Source organism: Tasmannia lanceolata, unplaced genomic scaffold (assembly GCF_043159265.1).
Source record: "Tasmannia lanceolata isolate RefF3 unplaced genomic scaffold, GAP_Taslan_0.1 ptg000003l, whole genome shotgun sequence".
In the NCBI taxonomy this organism is placed as follows: domain Eukaryota; kingdom Viridiplantae; phylum Streptophyta; class Magnoliopsida; order Canellales; family Winteraceae; genus Tasmannia; species Tasmannia lanceolata.
Window position 1 is genome coordinate 9,406,256 of NW_027518680.1, and position 18,854 is coordinate 9,425,109.

Genomic DNA, 18,854 nt, shown 5'->3' on the forward strand with positions numbered 1-18,854 from the left:
TTTATTTTATAAGCTTAAAAACTCGGGTCGGGTCGTTTTTGGGTTTGAAAAATGGGTTCCTCAAATAGGGTCGAACCTCGTCAGGTTAGAAATCGGATCGGGTTCGGGTTGGGAAAATGGGTTCCTCGGGTCAGGTCAGGTTGGCCTCAACCCGACTCGAGTTGCACCCCTATTATATAGGTCGTGTTCCAGTCTGATTTTTCAAACATTTTCACGTGTAGGTCGTATTCATTAACCCTTTTTCATTACGGAGAACCAAAAAATATGGAGAATGGCATTCAGGAAATCCGACCTGTTCTGCCAGTTTCTCCAACATTTGGGTTAAATTTGCACTTAATTCTCAGAGCAAAGTGGAGCTGCTTCAAGCAATTCTGTTTTGCCCATTCTGAAATTTGGAGAATGAGAAATCCTGACATCCATTTGATGAAGCCTTGTTTTAGATCTCATATGGCCAAAAAAATCATGCCAAACACCCAATCTTGATATCCAATAATGTGTTCGACGATGAAAAATACACACTATTTGATTCCAGAGTAGGAAAATTTCCACGATTACTGAGCCATATAAGATCCAAAGTGAGACCTATCAAGTGAAAGTTTCAGTTCATTCAAAAAGTGGGACCCAATATAACTCTAGTAGGCTCCACCTACAAAAGTAGGACCATCACAAATGCAACCATTACATCTCTAAGCATTGCTCTTCCAATATTATATTATACATATTTGTTTTCATGTAACAACATCTGCATCCTTGATCTTCTCCCTCTCTCCACTTTCAGCAAATCTCAAAGGAGCCCTTTGTTGTAGAAAGGTCAACTGATCAGAAAAAAGTAGGTTTTCCATGTAATGTAGTTGCAGCCACTCTTTCTCCATCTGCAACTCCAAGCCCTCGAAATGAACAATCTTTTCTTGAATTTCCTTCATCTGCATTTGTATATGCAAATGGGTTCTGTCAAACAGCAGTGATAAAAATAAAATTCGAGGTTTCAGGATTCCAGCATACATACCTGAACATCAATGATGTTGGAGATGGATTGCTCTAGCTCTTGATCTTCTTTCTCAAGCGAAGCTTGTGCCTCCATGGCCTCCCCTTCCAAAGATCTTGTAACAGAGTCACCATTTGCAGCAACAGCTTCTGCACCAGAAAAAGACTGTCACTTCCCTCTTCATCACAAACAGAATATTTATTGAAAACCCAATTGGCTGATATGACAGGAGAGATGTAATAAGGAAAATGAGGACATGTAGTTATGAGTTATGACATTGACTAGTAAAACAATCGTTTTACCTTAGGCCCCATTTGGATTGGAGGAATTTTCTAGAAAAGTTGAAAAAGGAAAAATATTTCTAAAATTTCGTAAAAAAAAGACTTGAACCACTCCCTGCTCAATTTTCATTTAGAAGGACCTTCAACTAATGATCACTTCCCTCTAAATTAGCCATAATCATATCATTTCCCTATAAATCGTGGAAAGAAAAAAAACCTCCCAAGAAAAATTTCAGTCAGAAATGTTTTTCTTTTTGCAATCCAAACAGGGCCTTAACGAAAACAATGCTCGACATAGAAGATATTTCCTCTAAATACATGCTTCTCCTTTACAATATGAGTATCCATGGATGAAATTGGCACAGGCACATATACAGATAAACAGGAAAAAAAATGGCCTTATATGTCCCTTCGAAGGTGAACTAATTTTAAGGTAGGGTGGGTAAAAACATATTCGACACTAATGGTGCTAAGTAACTTAGACAGGTGTGTCAGCATCAGCTATATGTACATGCGAGTTTGTAAAAGCATAATATACAGGAAAAAAAGGTGGGATAAATAGATAACTACAAGTACATGAAAATTATAAAAATAGTATATGAGTAATGGCTTAAACAAGGTTTGAAGGGCCGGATACATCAGTCATATTGGTCCCCCTCTGATACCGATATATCAGGAATATGCTGAAATATTTCCTGACATATCAGCATAACAAACCACACTCTGATACCGATATTTATAGATATATTGGTTAATATGTTGTGATGTTTAAAACCATGGTCATAACTAAAGAAGTAACAACATTTTGAAAAATGCAATGGCCTTGATACATGTGTTAGCTGCTTGCATAATAACTCCACTCCTTTTCCTTTTATTTGTTTTTCTAATGGGAGCACTTTATTAGAAAAAACAAAAGAAACAGGCCACTAAAATTTCTAAAATTTCAATCTCAGACATCTGTCAGTTAAGTGGAGACATTTATTATGAAAGAAAAAAAAAATTTAGATGTTTTTTCCCTTTTTTGGTAATTTTTTTCCATTTTCTACATACCTTATGTGAACTATACACACATAACAATATACTCAACTCAACTCAACTGAGCCTTTGTCCCAAACACACATAACAGAATACCTAAGTCAGGAGATGTGATACCTTGAGTCCATACTCCAATGTTCAAATCTAAGAGTCTGTCGGTGAGTTAACATTAATCTCCAAAGTGCATACTACTACCAATGATCTTGGTTTCCTGAACTGTAGTAGGTTGCAATTTTCCAAGCGAAAAGTGCTAATCTAGAAAGCAATCAGATTCACATAGCCTACTTTTACAATGTTCATTGCTAGCTGGTTATATTTGTGTGTGTACATGTGTGTGAGCAAACTATTCTTATGAATCTAGTGGATCAACATAAAGAAATCATATATACCCTGCTGACCTGTTTCTTCGGCAGTGGATTTGATCTTTTTGACCTTCCTTCCATGAACAGTGCGTAGGTTGCCCTCAGATAGAGCTGCTACCGCAGCTTGGGCAGCAGCTTCCGCAACATCAGAACCAACCATGGCTGACAAAAAAGCAGCCTGAGAAAACATCAATTAGTAAAAGTCAAGTTCAGCAGTTGAATAAGTTTTCAACAATACCATAAAAAAGGGTACCTAAATGGGAGTTGCTTCTTCTGTCCCTTATCAATAAGGGGGGAAAAGAACATGGAGGCAATTTTTTTTTCTTTTTAATTTCTTTTATGAATGGCTATTTGGAAAAGCTAAAGCAATCAGGTGGATTTACCAACAAAGAAAATTCTAAAAAAAAAAGCATTGTAAACCAAATTTAAGAACATTTATTTTCTTTTATTCTTTTCAAAGATCGAAATTAATACTCTCTGAAGCACATTAGGTAGGCTTCAGAAAAGAATACAGGGAAAGAAGGAGCAAAACTTGCCGTTTTCAATCTCTCTTTATGCAAAAGCAAAGACAGAATGAATACTCATGAATTGGCCTCTTCAGAGTAAATCTGCACAAACAGGCCGATTAAGATTTTTCTTTTTTCTGAATGGTAGTAAATTTTATAAACAAAAAGAAGAGTACACCCCCAGCAATGACCAAGGTTTCCTATATGAAGATGAAAACCAGAGCATCCAAAAAGGTTCCATACAGTAAACACAACTGGAACTAAGAGTACATGAGTCTGAGTCATCTCAAAACTTGGACTGAATACTCACCCAGGTCATTCATAAAATTAAGATGGTCAGACACTAAGGCAGCAGGTCAACTTTTGTAAAGTAATGAAGAATGAAATTAACCCTTCAAACCCTAGCTTTTATTTACCCATGGCAACTCTGGAAAGTTTTTTTATTATTCAATTGAGATTTAGACTGATTTATACACATGAGATTGTCATATTAGGAGCTGTAACTCCATGACAAGTGACAACTGCCAAATTCAGAAAGATGAATACTGGAATCCTTACATCTAATTATCTGGAGATTAAAATACTTAAAAAAGTTTTAGGTATACTGTATTTTTTTTCTCAAACGTCAAGTCCATACCTGAGCCATAATTGGGTTGCTTGCATCAGCAAGAGGCGTGAGAAGCCTTTTCTTAGTAGGGGATGCCATAGTAGTATCCTTTGTCTCATAATACTTATCAATCTCATCTATAGCTGGAGGTCCCATGAACTGCTCTCCAAAAGGGAGTTTGATGAACCGAGCAACACATTCTTTCTCATTTCTGCTACCAACACGCTCTGCCACCTTCTTCCAGTCATCGCCATAATGCAGAAGGGCTTCTAGAAGGTGTAGAGTCTCTTTTTCAGTCCATTCTGTCTTTGTTTCTTCATTAATTTCAACCCGTTTAAAGTCTGCCGAACTGAGGCCAATCTGATAGTTGCCACGAACATAGCACCTCGGACAGAGAACCAGGTCCACCTTTCCAACATAACAAGCTAACATTGTTAACCACACACACTGTATGAAAAGATAACAAAATGTTGAGTTAAAGAGGTAACTCAATTTTATTTTATTTTTCGTAGAATTCGATCAGGATTCACATCGAGAAACTTGACACTTGACAGCACGCCATAAACTTGATTGAGTATTTGAAAAACTTGAACAAGTAACAGAAAGACAGAGACTAACTACTGATAAACATTTTTAACCCAAAAAAAAACTCAATTGAGTACCTAATCAACTTCAACTCGGATTCTGGCAGTCATAAAATCAAGTCAAGTTTTTAATATGTATCATGGCAACATAGCTAGGAGTTAGTTACTAACTACATTTTTTTTTTTTGAAAGTTAACAGAAATATTATTAAAAAGGAAAGAGGGGACAAGATGTCCCAGTACAAAGGCGCTTTAAGCTATACAGCAGATCAACGGAAGGTCATAGCCCCTGTAAATATTACAATGACAGACATTAAGATGACACCCTCTTTTGCCAGGAAAAGGAACAGAAATAAAATAAAAATTTTCAAAAGGTAGCAGGAGCTAAATTCATTCAACAGTGGAATTTTGAATTCATATCCAACACATAAAAAGATTTTTTTTTATTTTTAAATGAAATACATAAAAAGATTTTATAATCCAGGATTGTAAACCCTTTGTTTTAGAACCTAAAATCTGGATTTTATAAGCTAAACCTTGGATTCTACAACAATCCTTATATGTACAATCCCAGTTTTAGCTTACAAAATCCAGGCTTTACCTTATAAAACGCATATTTTAGCTTGTAAAATTCAAGAATTTACAATCCTGGATTACAAAATCCCTGTACCCAAATGGACTAAAAAGAAAAAGAGAAGAAAAGATCTTTCTTCTGTTCTTTCAATAGGTACCAAAGCCAAGGATTTAAATATCGGTTTCGGCCACAACCGAAATTTTTCGGCTGAAATTTCGACCGACATTATGTGAAACCTTGATAAAAAATTCAGTTTTTTTATGTCTAAAATTTTGTAAATAAGGGTGAAAAACAAAATTTCGATATTTTTCCGATTCAATTTCCGATTCAATGTACTTTCAGTTTCGGTTTGGCCAAAACCAAAATATTTCGGCCCAAATTTCCGAATTCAGCCAAAATTTAAAACTATGACAAAAAATTTATCCAAAATTTTCCAGGCAACACATTCTCCCTAAATCAAAAGTCCTTAATTCATTTAACAGTGAAATAAATTGAACCTTCTACCATTCAAAATTCATACAATTCAAAAACAAAATGAGAGAGAGAGAGAGACCTTTTCAGAAGCAAAGCAAAGAATGGTCATAACAGACTTGCACCCATCACAAACTTTCCTCGAACTCGCTTTCTTAGCTAAAGGAGAATCAAAAGAACTCCCAATAAAATTAGGGTTTGGAGATGACAACCCACTTGTCTTATTCTCCTTTTCTTCCCATTTCAAGTTCTGCTTAGTCGCCGAATAATTAATCAAACCCCAATTCTCCAAAAAATCAAAAACCCTTCTAATAGATCCAACGTCTCCCACTAGATTTCTCCTAATCTCCGTAAGCGTGATCTTCCTCGAAGGATTTTCTCTGAATTTTTTAATTATCGAATCTCTGTAGTATTTATAAACCCTAGGGTTTTTCGCTGGAGCTTTCCCGTCGAAAAATTCGGGGAGAATTCGATGCTCTGTCTCGTGGATCTGGTTCCATGAAAACCACCCTAGAAAACAAAACAAAAAAATTAGGGTTTTGTAAACCCTAAATGAGTAGAAAATAGAAATTTAGGGTTAGGGTTAGGGTTTTTGACTTACTAGCGTGGCTGGGAATTGTGATTGTGTTGGGGACTGAAGATAAGGGTTCCGGCGGCCGGAGTGGGATGATAGGAGTTTGTTCCTTTGGATCAGTAATCGGAGTTTCGGATTTTACGTCCGGTTCGTCTGGAATCGGTGCCGGTGCCGGTGCCGGAGGTGGAGGTTCGGGTGGGTTTTCCGGCGAGGGCGCGGGAGCTTCTTCGAGTGGTGCTAGTGTGGCCATTGTTTTAGAGAGAGAGAGAGAGAGAGAGAGAGAGAGAGAGTTTCTACGTGCGACGATGTCAAGTGATAATATTTGCCCCCCTTTTCTTCCCCGGGACAGCCACCGTAGTCCATCTATGAGTTATGAGTTTAATAGGCTGGTCCAAGGAAGAAAAAGGTGTGAATATATTATTTTCTAATTAAAAAACTAGGAAAACGTTATCAGCACTACTGTATTTTAATATTAAAAGTACGGTATGGCCTGCACCATAGGATGATCATAGGCTGTGGCCCATCTAATGGACGGTTTGGATCGGGCCATACGGTACTTTTAATAAAGTGAGGAGTACGATCATCAAAATACAGTAGTGCTGATAACATTTCCCAAAAACTTACATGACAATTTTTATAACGGAAGTGAGCTTTTTTGTAAGACAACAGATAGGCGCCCCTTTGAACGTGAATTGTGGGCAGACTTGACGCTTTCTGACGTCAAATCAAGTTAACAGGAGGGCACATTATCCTACAGTGGGGCGAAAAAAAATCATCGCCCCAAAAATATTCAGATTTTTGCTGAATTGTTGAAGGGAAGCAGTCGCTGCAAGTTCCGTTGATCTCACCCAAGAACACAGCCTTTATGCATTTTTCAAGAGATTTTACTGTATTAAATCACATAAATTATAGAGAGGTGGACTGGAAATTCACTGCATAACCAATGAGAAGTCTTCCTTTTGTTTTGGCATTTCAGTTTATAAAAAATGGGTTATAGTTCAATCAAAGCCACCTTTTTCTCTCTACTAACAGAGAAAATTATCATGAGAACTTCCCGAGGGAAATAACACCCTAGCTTGACTGTAACATTCAAGAGCATGGAATTACATGATCACAGTGCAAGCAGTGACGAATGATGGCAGGTTCCTGCGTTCAAGTCTCACACCAGTAGGATCCACATCGGCTATCAATCAAGAGTGATGGGTGAGGCGCACAAGCCTACGCAGAGAACCCCATTACCATCAGGGATTTGTCTGTGGCACCCAAAAACTCACCGAGCGAGAAACACAGTTTTCTTGAGTTTTGACCAATTGGTTTTACTCAGTACAGATGGGCTTGGGTTCTTCAACTCCTCCGTTCGTCTTAAAATGAGGCTGAGATGGGAAGACAAAAACAGTACAAGCCGCAAGTGATGGGTGAAGCCCAGTTGAATATCTAACTGAGGTCACCGAAATTCGTGGCAACTGTTGCTGGCCTGAAGCCAACGGGACGAGCTTGTAACCAAGAATGTGTTCAGAATGAGGTAGAATAAAAGCAGCATCATTGTGTGGCCCAGATGAGAGGAAGCTTTGAGAGTCCTCCAAGGAGTACTTAATCTCCTGGAGTAACTGCGTTTGGTTCCGAATCCTCACATGAAATGAGAAAGGAACTCCCAGGATGGCATGAGGTGGGCACTCCAAAATCGACACCAATGGCGCCTTCTCCGCATTCACATTAGGAAGTTTGTGTCTGGTCACGACTCCGGTGACCAACTCTGACTCGCCAGAATGTGGTGGTTGTCCGAGCTCCGAATCTCTCGTCCATCTAAGACACACCGTCCCCACACTAAGTTTTGGGGAAGCCACCTCAGGAGTGACAGAGAAAACCCGTTTGAATTCTTCACCCGGGACAAGAAGTGTAAGATCAGTTGATATTTCATTGCTCTGTCGCACGGTACAAGAAAGTCCAATTTCGTCTCTATCAACTTCAATAGAAATGGATATCAATCGCAATGGCACCTCAGTGCAATTTCTGGCACTGACAATGAGGATACTTGTTTCATTGAAAGCAAGTGACAGGGATGGATCGGAATCAGGTGCAGGCTTGATCTTTGAGAGCAACAAAGGGTCTCGACGGAAAGGGGTCATAAAACGGTGGGTAATGACAACAGGGGTCTTCCCTTCAATCTGCAAGCTTTTGTGTACGTGAACCTTTTGTGCCGTAGTTTCCTTGCTGTTTGGTAAGTAGCCCAGCGACACATAGAGCATGATTGGCTTAGGTCTGTGCCATCTAATTTCTAATTTTCCAGACCACGATTCTCCAATTTCCAAGAACGGAACCGACAGCAACCCAAAAGACGCCTGAATTTTCTTGATATTTTCGCTACCAGTTTGAAGCTCGTGTTCTTCGGATGATCCCGAAATCCCGACAAGCTCAACATGGAGACTGTCTGAAGAGAACGGCTCTGTTTCTCTTGGACTAAGAAACCCCGCTCCTCTTGTATCCACAAGGTTAATCTTTAATTCGCCGGAATGGACAGCATGTCCCTTTGAGGTTATTGTAACAGGAACGACAAAGTTTTCCCCAACTAATGCAGGCCCAGATGTGTGTAAAATGAGATCAACTTGAGGTTCTGGCTCTTCAACCTGGATAACCTTCTGACCAGAGAAGGCAAGAGCTGGGTCCTTGGTTGGGAAGGATTCCACTCTGTCCTCAAACTTCCAAAGCGGCATATCCTCCATTGAAGCAGGACTTTCAACCCGGCAACAGATTGTGAAGTGATGTCCCATGCTTGCAATCACAGACAAGCATTCGAGCTTTCCACTTTGTCCTGCACTAACCATACAGAAGTCTTAAATTTTCCACAGAAGAATCATAAAGGCTCTGTTTCTTTCAATGTAAAAATGGACGTAAAAATTGTTTATGTTCATTTTTACAACATAAAACAAAATTTACATCCATTTTTACGTCGAAAGAAACAGAGCCAAAAGAGGAAAGCTAGGAAACGAAGCAATACCGGATTTGATGTCAAATGTCAATCGAAGCCATTTGTTTGCCTCTAGTGTTAGAATCGGAACGGTCTTTACATGGCAAGCTTGTTCGCCAGTGGAACTTTCTGTCAATGGCAGCTCCGGCGATTTCTTGATGGTAAAATTACAATTGGACTGATTGAACTGAATTTCTAACTGATCAATCTCAACTGGAAGTGGTAATTGCGATAGGAGTGATAGTGTAAGCAAAGTAGAACCACCAGGCTTAACAGTTTGGTCATGAAAAGCAACGGAACCAAGAAATACCACTCTAAGGGGGCTAACGGGATCAATCTCAAGACGAAGGGGTTGATCTTCTCCTACGGTGAGACTACAGTCACCTTCTTTCGACATTAACGTGGATTGTCCTTTCAAAAGCCCAAAAACTTCCTTTTGTATATTTTCTCTCTGTGAATGTCTAGCTGGACCAGCTGGGCCATATTCTTTCACGTTAGAAGGCTCTACCCCAGCAGTGGACAATATGGGCAAAGCAGCCATTTCAAGAGAGTATTCTATAAAATCTCTAGGCGAACCAAGATTCCTCGAGCATTCTCTCAGGTAGCCCAGGATCTCCCAGAGGAGTGTCACCCAACCTTCTTGCCTATAAAGACCTGCAATGCTATCAAAAAGCTGTTTTGCATTATTGAAGTCCCCCGCAGCGAAATATTCTCTCGCCATCTGATTACTACAGTATGAAGCCATCCTCTGAGCTTTAAGATTATTATACGATTCGAAAGATTTTCTGAATAGGGCAATAATTTCATATGAATCCTGAAACCTCTTCCCTTCTGCAAGGGCGTAGAGCACATACTCACCATCAGTAAGACTGCAAAGTCAGCATGGGAGGAGTCAGTACTTGCGAGAAATAACCATGGATTTAAATTTCGGTTTTGGTTTTGGTTTTGGCGAAATCCCGAAATTTCGGCCAAAATCCGGTAAAAAAAGAATAAATTAATCATTTCAATAATTTCAGCCGAAATTTCGTAAAAATATTATTTAAAAAAAAATTGAATTTCTCGAAATTTCTGAAAATCTGAAATTTCGGATTTCACAAAATTTCAGTTTCGGTCCCAACCGAAATTTTGGATTTCAGACGAAATTTTAAAACCAAGGAAATAACAGCAAAAGCATTCTGGCACCACTTCGGAGACTTACGGTTGCATCGCAAGTGCAAAATCTTGATCAAGTAACCTAGCAAATTGACCCACATAAACTGACGGGATCACAGATTCCGGGCTTTCAATTGTGGTTGCTCCTTCCATTTGCCTGGATGTTTCTGATGTGGACAAGGACAGATCCAGGGAATATCTCTTCTCCCTCAAATAGTGCGCCGCTAACTGTTGCCAAAGGAAGCAATGAAATTTAAAACAGCATTCCCTTCCTCATCTATCCAAAAGAATGATCACTTAATTACTTCTTTCAATCATATACTCGTAGTGAGTAAAAGAAGTGACACGGCTTTTTTTTTTAAAAGATAGTGACCGGGAATTGATAGACAGTAAAGTCATAACAGGTACACTAGCTTGGCAAGTAAAAGGAAAGAATCACAGAAATAGCATGGATAGCTTATAATATTTGATATGAAAGAACACCCACCTGATAATAGTAAGCTGGCTGGAATTCCCACTCAGTAAACGGTCTTTCGGATCCAAGGGAGGCCGTGCTTGGAATGGTTGCGGAGCTTGTCTCTAGTAACTCAGCAAATACTAAGAACTGCTTGCTGATCCATTCCCAGTGAAGAAAAACAACTTCTGGCGCCCCCACAAGCCTCTTATAAGAAGAAATATGTTGACGGAACCATGTGATTGCTTCTATAACCTTCCCACCATGCAGCAACAAGGTTGAAACTTTGAAGTGCAATTGCTCTGCTACAGCCTTCATCTCAACCAGGCGTTGAATAGGTGGCAACCTTGTTGACAATGCAATCATCTGGACAAAAATAGTTGGTTAACTTAACTAAACTAAACCAAGGGTTCGCATAAGAGCTCCATGGACACGGATGCAACCGGAAAGTTCTAACTTCCATTGAGAGGAAAAAGAAAAATGTGCATGCAATACAGACTAAAGCAAAAAGGAGAACATATGTTAGTACTTACTCAAAACACAGGTAACTAGCACATCTGTTTGTCAAATACCAAAAACCACCAAGAAAAAAAAAAAACGCGTGCCTTATCCACACCATGGTTTTAAATTTCGACCGAAACCAAAATTTTCCGAAATTTCATTTTTCGCCATTTACCAAATTTTAGATTTCGGTCCGAAATTTCGATTAAATGCCATTATTTATTAAAAAAAAGTGTTACAAAATTTCGGAATTTCGGTCCGGAATTTTGGAATTTCAGTCAGGAATTTCGAACCAAATTTCGAAATTTCGGATTTCGCTGAAATTTCGGTTTTCGGTGGGGTCCGAAACGGTTACCGAAACCGAAATTTTAAACCATGATCCACACAACAACAAAAAAGGTTGTCAAATCATCTTTCGTGGCGAAGAGATTGGAGAGCACTCCTTTTTCACATTCCAACTGTTAACAATCAATATGTATGCCACATGACGGTATGGCCATATTATGCATGAGCATGAGTGCTTGTAAGGCTTCCTTTCTTTTCCCTTGATAGGCTAGGCAAATCATATAAATATTTTCCCTTTTTCATGTCCACACTATGCGTAGTCCACAAAATCTCATGCTCAGAATGTGTACAGCATAGTGACTGAAAACAAGGATGGAGGGTAGCTTTTTTTAAATTTTAATTCCCTTATCACTTGGGATTTGTGAATCAAGGTTGAGAAATAAAGTCCGGCTCGGTAAATAAATATGGAGATGGAGAGGGAAAATAACAATATGGCATAAACTCATTAGGGATAAATATGAAAAGGGTGGGGGTATTGGGAGTGCAGGAATCCACCTTTAGGTAAAATCTTGAGTGCACGGCAGTCAATTTGTGGTCCAAAATTTCCATGGCACTATAATTTTGATGGATGAAAGTGATTCAAGGAATGTAATTAGGTACGTATCTCAAGAGTATAAACTCTTGGAGGTTGGCAAATACCATTGAAAAGATCCTTGATACGAATTTCTTCCTCCTTGATTTCTTCTTTTCCCATACCCCTTTGACTGGGGGATATTGTTTCCATTCTTTTGTATTTTCTTCGTCTTTCTCATATTGACCTCCTCATCGCGATGGAGAGCAAAGTTACTGTGGTCGTACGCCCCTATCGACTCGCAATCTGGGTTGCACATCCCTAATAGCACTACGTTTGAGATCTAAATCGCTAAAACTTGTGACCTCAGCTTTGCAAGAGGAAAAACCTTCAGTGGATTGGGGAAAGAGAGATGAACGCTAGCTTATTAGTTAGACAATCCATCATGTTTTTATGTTTTTATTTCAAAATTGGTTGTTGTTTTCTGTTTGCTTCTGTTTATGATTGAGTACAAATTTTATATATTTTGGTTTGGAGCTGGAAATTTCTTTTTGAATATGTATGACATATATGAGGTTTTTGCTTTTGTTTATTATTTGTACGTAGTATGGAGTCTATGGACTATGGAATATATTCTTATAAAAAATTGTATGAAATTATGTATGTACATATATAGAGAGTACCGGAGCGACCCAAATTAGCACTCCAAGGCAACCCATGATCCTAAATAGCGTACCAACTAAGCCTACGTTCATTGTATTACGTACCGGCTAACCATCGTATCTTGTACCCATTCCCGGACCGTATACCTGAATGGACCATGTTCCAGGTAACATTAATGGAGAGAAGCTAATTCGGTGGCGGACCAGCTGCCCAAAAAAGAAGTTTCACGAGACGTTTATTGTAAAAGAACAATTTTTGGTTTAGCCTTTTTTTGTCACCTATGTAGTGATTGTTGTTTTTTGATTTTTTTCTTGTCCAGCTCGGTCATTATTTTTTTCAACTTTTCTCCTTTTCAGTAATTTTTCGTTCTTCAAAAAAGAAGAAGAAGAAAGAGTTGTCCTTGCCAATCAAAAAGAAGAAGAAGCAGAAAGAGTTGTCCTTAAACATGCGAAATGCTTTGATTGGAATGATAGTTAACATTATCCAAATGAATGTCCAATTACCAGCAATAGAAGGAGTCATTCCCGAGCCATCTTAGAGAAATGGAGCCCAAAATAGACTCAATATTGTGTATTTCTTAGATATTAAATTAAAACATACCTCATGTAGAGCATGGTAGGCCTCCTCATAAAACCTCAAAGCTTCAACCCAATCTCGCCGAAACTCTGCGTATACAGCAACCTAGCATTTCAGAGTTTTGGTAAGGAATCAGTAACAGAAAGTTATTGCCCCTTGTAATATTAAATTCACCCATACGATAGCAATTCTTAAGTAATGACATGTTGTCTTCTTGTCAGAATATTCCAAGCATACATGTAAGCTCAAGAGAACATAAAGGACACAAATAAGAGAGCATCTCTGCCCATCCCAACTCAATGACAATATGAGATTTGTAAAGAAATCCCCCGTATGCATAAATTTAAATAGGAACCCTACAGCCAGCCAAACCATTGGCAGTAGAGTCCATTAACCATAAAACAATAAATAAGCACTAAACACCACAAAATATATCAAAAAATATCATTAGGTACCTCAGCAACTCTAGCATGTTCAGAAAGAAATTACATCCAAATAATCTCCATCAAAGATTTGATAAAGGCTAATTTAACATAATTGAAGAACCCGGTGAAATAAAAGGCAGTTAGATTATACAACAAACATTGCCTAACAAATTCTGATGTTTGGAAGCACAATGTGGAAATTGTGCACATAACTTAATAAGAAGCCAAAAAATGGCAAGGGTCTCATTCCTTTTGCATGGACACATTGGCATTAAGAGGCACTATTGTGCAGTGATTCTACTCACCTGTCCAGTATAATGTCCAATATTGGCATTCAGAGGCACCAAATTGTGCAGTGACTCTACTCACCTGTCCAATATAATGTGCAATATTGGCATTCAGAGGCACCAAATTGTGCAGTGACTCTACTTACCTGTCCAATATAATGTCCCATGGCGCCACGCCCCACATGCATGTACATTCAATTCCAATTGTCAAGGGGTCAAATCCTTCCCAAGGGACCCTAATGTCCTGAGGCAAGGCCCCTTAGATATAACAGAAACCTCAAGGGCAGCTTCTGGGGAAGAGATAATTTATCAACCCATGACACCCACAACATTCATAAATAAAAAAAAAAAAATTTCCCCGTTGACAAGACAAACACCAAATCCTCCTCAAAATAACAATGTCCTAGCAAACAACTTATGAGCTGTCCCGCATGCTCCAGTTTGCATGCATTGATGCCATGCCATTTCAAAGCCAATCACACATAGCTTGACAAGAAAATGGCTTTGGATCACCAAACCTTTAATATTACACTATTTTACACTGTTTCAAAGCGAGAATGTTATTTTTTTCACACAAGTACCTTTCATGGGAAGACAGACAGTTACAAAGATTTCAGTGCACCATCTATACAAAATTTCGGCAGGATTTGTGTAAGATGGATCTTATTTTTTTAATGGTGAAATGGCGACAAGAGGAACTAAGCTACCCATCAAAAAAAGAAGAAGAAGAAGAAGAAGAAGAGGAACTAAGCTGTTTAGCAAAGTAAGCTCAAAATAATTGTTTTTTTAATTACATCGAGAGGCTGACAAAGGTTTACACAACTGAATGAGATCTTGAAACATTCAGTCATTGACAACAAGAAAGTAAGAAACCACTCTTAGTTATATAACAACTCCTAAGAAAACAATCTTAGTTATCCTTTTTCTATCAATCTAGTTACTGTACAGAGCAACTTCCTCTGTCAAAGCTTTAAACACTTGCATGTATCTACATGTTGATAGGAACTAGAATAGGAAGAACAAAATAACTGGTAGATGGAGCAAATCCAGATATTCTCCACTAGAGTTTCCAATCATCATGCTACTTGGATTTGTTGCCAATAACTTAGCCCGCACTACAGAGTTAGGTAGGAATGAACTGCTTTCCCTGTATGCCAATTCAAGATATAGGATGTCATCCACATGCCTGTTTGTTGTTCAAGATCATAAGTGATGCAGAATGTTCCAACTTCCAAATGGACAAAACAGAGTAACTTTGCCACCAAAGCAATGGGGAGGCATCCCCAGACATATCTGTGTCATGCAGGAAACTTATCCAAGCATCCCAGGAAAGGCCCAACTAATGTTATATGAAATAGATCTAATTACAAAGCTTTCAAATGCATTATAAATGTGAACCTTGTGATCCATTTTGACATTTTTTCATGCAGAACAGAAAACCATAATTGCCTACCTATTTTGAATAGGTTGGTCTATAGCTAACATTGCAAAGCAGAAATAAATCGAAACTAAACACACTTGTTGTCCCATTCAAGATATGTCAAAAATACTATACAAATAAGCTTTGAGAGAACAATGCAACATATAAAGCCTTATTAATAAAGGCATTAAAAGTGGAGCACTAGCCTTAAAGCAGCAACGTATATTTAACTCAGCAGAACTGAAGCTCTTCTTTTCTAAGCGGGCTTTAATCCTTCGCCCTTCTTCCCTATAATATGTATTTGATAATTCTGCAAATATGCTTGCAAGCCTGCACAGTGTATACTAAATGAGACCACATCACTGAATTCTGAATGTCAAATATTAAAACCCTAATATGTAAATACTCAAAATTAACGTGTACCTATTGAGAGATTGACTTAGTTCGGATGTATCATTCTGAGCAAACACAACAAGATATTTAGAATCAATTTCTGCACGCTTTCTTAGAGCAATCATTCGGTCTTCACTAACATCGTCTGCATTGAATACCTAAGCTAGTTATGCATCATTACCCCAAATGAAATACTGGAAACTATAGATTACAAAATATAAGTAATCCCAACATAATATCATAATAGAGAGGCACCAGTAGATCTCGGAGATGACGTACAGATATCTTAAGTCACTTCCTAGTTCTAACCACTAGCTACTTGATATACAGAGATGATTCTACAGAAATCCAATAAATTCAGGCATGAAAGATTAACAATCATATTTACTTACCCTTAAAAGTTGACTGCACAAGCACAACAACCAATTTGATGTTCCTTCCACGAATCACAGATCTGTCCACATGAATAACAAAACAGCATAAAAAGGATTCCAGATGTAAGAATTAAAATCTAAGGAAAGAACACAAAACAAAACATTCATGGAAAGAAAGTAAAATCCATGGTGACTATTTTCATGGAAATTGATGTTATAATTTGGAGTTCATTCATACTTGAAAACTTCTAAAGCAGGTTTGTAATTGTCGGGGTAACTTAAAGGCACTTATGAAACATGGTTTCAAATATGTCTGTTGATCATTTCTCTTATTTTCAAATGATACCATGTTGTGAAGCATCATTTTATTTTAGTATATGAATGCTTTCTTCCTAATTTTTATTTTTTTTCTACTGTTTTAAATTCGAGGCCCCTTTTGCAGGCACGGAGAAATTCCAAATATGAAATTTTAAGACGTCTCTATGTCGTACACCTATATATGAATTGACACGTGGAATAACTGTTCCTTTTGAAGGTAACAATGCATTATGGCCTCTAACTTGCTAAAAAGATTAGTTGGTGCATTTGGATTCAGAAATAATTTAATGCCTCTAACTTGCTAAAAAGATTAGTTGGTGCATTTGGATTCAGAAATAATTTAATGCCGCAAATGTTCAAAATACTCGGAAAAGTTCAGGAAAGATCGGAAAACAATAGGAATATGTATGTTTTTTCTATTTAAAAGATGTATATTTTTTGAATGGATTTAAAAAATGTACATTTACTATACTTTCTTTCTAAGAAACAACTGAACGCATAGCATGTCAGTTAATTGCATAGCTCCTTAGTATAGCTTGTGAGTTCGATTCCCATAACAACATTGCCTAAAAAGCTTTATGAATTTTGACTTTTCATGTCTAGGCAGAGGAAAATTTAGGGTCGATGCATTAGCTACAGAAGGTGTTCTTAAATTGCACTGACTAATTTTATTAGCGAAAGATATATCCCATCGCAGATGTAGTATAATTTTTCCAATGACCATCTCGAATATTTCATTTTGTTGACTTTTTATGTTTTTACACTAGAATTTGCATCCTGAAAAAAAACTCAAAAAGTTAATACTACTCTGCCGTTAAACTGAATCATGCATGCACATTTCTACTATAAAAAATCATGTGGTATTATCGAAGGCAACTAGCTAATGAGAAAAATGAACTAAAAGGCATGCCATTCTACCAACAAAAATAGCAATACAAAAGATGACCAAGAAAAATAATAATCAGAAAATAGAATTTATAAATGAAATTGTAATGAGAGAACCAACAACCAAATTCAAAAACAGAAAAGAAATAAAGAACAAAGAAGGAATCCGTACTTCAGTCAGTGTATGGAATCAAACTATCAATCAAAGCAAACAATAAATCAATGTAAAAAAGACAGGGAAAATAACAAAAAAACAAAGAAGGAAAGAATCCGTACTTTAGGTTTTCAAGATCGGTGCAGACCTGTAGCCACTGAGCAGGATCTCCGGACACATGATCTAAGCCGAACAACGCAGCAACGACAGAAGGAACCCTAGTCCGGTGCTTAATTAACCAGTCTCTTTTTAAAATGCCTCCAGGGTTGCCGGAATCCAAGTTTCCCTTCTGTTTTCCGGCCAAATGAGAGATCTTTGAGAATTCCGGCAAGGCGAGAACGTTGATCGGAGGTTGCTCGGAATGTAGGAATCCAGAGATCGTTGGATGAAGCTCTGGATATCCTACGAGACAAATTAATGAAACAGGCGGAGTTCGAAGCTCTTCTGCGTAATCTTCCATCTCTCAATCCCTCGCTTTGTGGCAAATGATGGAGAATTTTGGTCTGAATCTGTACTCGTTAGGTGGAATTGTGATTGAATGTTTCGGGGTGAGAATATTAGGGTTTTGTGATCGAGATCCAGGATTTTGAACGGGAATGAGGTTTTGAAAACCCTAGGATTTTGGAGGAAGACGAAGAGGAAAAATCCCGTTGTTATAAACAAACGAAGAATTGAAAGACTCGGCGTAAAATATTTACGGCCGACGACGGGGCGTGTTTCTTATGATATGCAAGGCGTGAGTTTTGGGTAATTGATGAAGAAATGGTGTTATCTTTATGAAATTATCGGTTGATGGTGATTGAAGTTCAATTCCTAAACTATGGTGCAGTACAGTCCAAAATACTTATTTTGCCCTTGAGTGCATATTATAAAGCATATAAATTAGGGTTGCAACTAACCCTATGCTCTGACCCGAAAAAATCACGGGGCGGGTTTCGGAATCTCGGTTTTTTAATTAAAAAAACCCGACCCGGCCCAACCCGAGATATATTGTAGGGTAGTGTAGTGTTTAAGAAAACCTGACCCACTCGACCTGAGTTGCAACTCTAATGTCTTCCAAACACCCTTGCTAGTTTTGATGATGGCACTCTTACAGAGTGTTAGGGGTTTTAAACCCTTGTTTTGTATTTGTATTCCATGGAATAATTTGATGACCACACTTTTGTAAAGGTAGAATTCAATTATTCTCTAAGTTTTGGAATGCCAACTTATATTTGTTTATGGCCTTACATGCATGCTTAGTGGCCATGGCCCTCCCAATGACCAATTCAGGCAAGTGTAAATTAGTCTCCCCACAAGTGTAAATTCCTGGCTCCGCCGCTGTGTGCATTGGTTCAAAGTTATAGTCCATAGGCACTGCTGAGGACATTGGAGTACCTCAACTCTATCTCTGTAGAAGCGTAGGTGTGTCTGATATTTAACAACGACGACAGAAGGTTATTCATTTATTCAT

General features: G+C 38.1%; 2 protein-coding genes across 3 annotated transcripts; both read right to left on the reverse strand.

The window, feature by feature from the left end:
- Nucleotides 1-606: 606 nt before the first annotated feature.
- SWI3B (switch subunit 3) lies at nucleotides 607-6,257 on the reverse strand. The gene is made up of 6 exons (XM_077359596.1): nucleotides 6,006-6,257; nucleotides 5,487-5,914; nucleotides 3,807-4,184; nucleotides 2,700-2,841; nucleotides 1,007-1,134; nucleotides 607-923 (listed from the first exon to the last, which is right to left on the reverse strand). The coding sequence occupies exons 1-6, from the start codon at nucleotides 6,226-6,228 to the stop codon at nucleotides 729-731; spliced, it is 1,494 nt and encodes a 497-aa protein (XP_077215711.1). The 5' UTR covers nucleotides 6,229-6,257; the 3' UTR covers nucleotides 607-728.
- A 649-nt stretch (nucleotides 6,258-6,906) lies between these two features.
- On the reverse strand, nucleotides 6,907-18,092 carry LOC143850345 (trafficking protein particle complex subunit-like protein). Of its 2 annotated transcripts, none has more exons than XM_077359607.1 (9): nucleotides 17,524-18,092; nucleotides 16,063-16,124; nucleotides 15,701-15,815; nucleotides 15,484-15,607; nucleotides 13,170-13,250; nucleotides 10,583-10,915; nucleotides 10,142-10,323; nucleotides 8,974-9,812; nucleotides 6,907-8,787 (listed from the first exon to the last, which is right to left on the reverse strand). In XM_077359607.1, the coding sequence occupies exons 1-9, from the start codon at nucleotides 17,859-17,861 to the stop codon at nucleotides 7,295-7,297; spliced, it is 3,567 nt and encodes a 1,188-aa protein (XP_077215722.1). In that variant the 5' UTR covers nucleotides 17,862-18,092; the 3' UTR covers nucleotides 6,907-7,294. The 2 variants fall into 2 exon arrangements, with proteins under 2 accessions (XP_077215722.1, XP_077215725.1); XM_077359610.1 differs by having other exon boundaries at nucleotides 17,550-17,722.
- Between the last annotated feature and the right edge of the window lie 762 nt (nucleotides 18,093-18,854).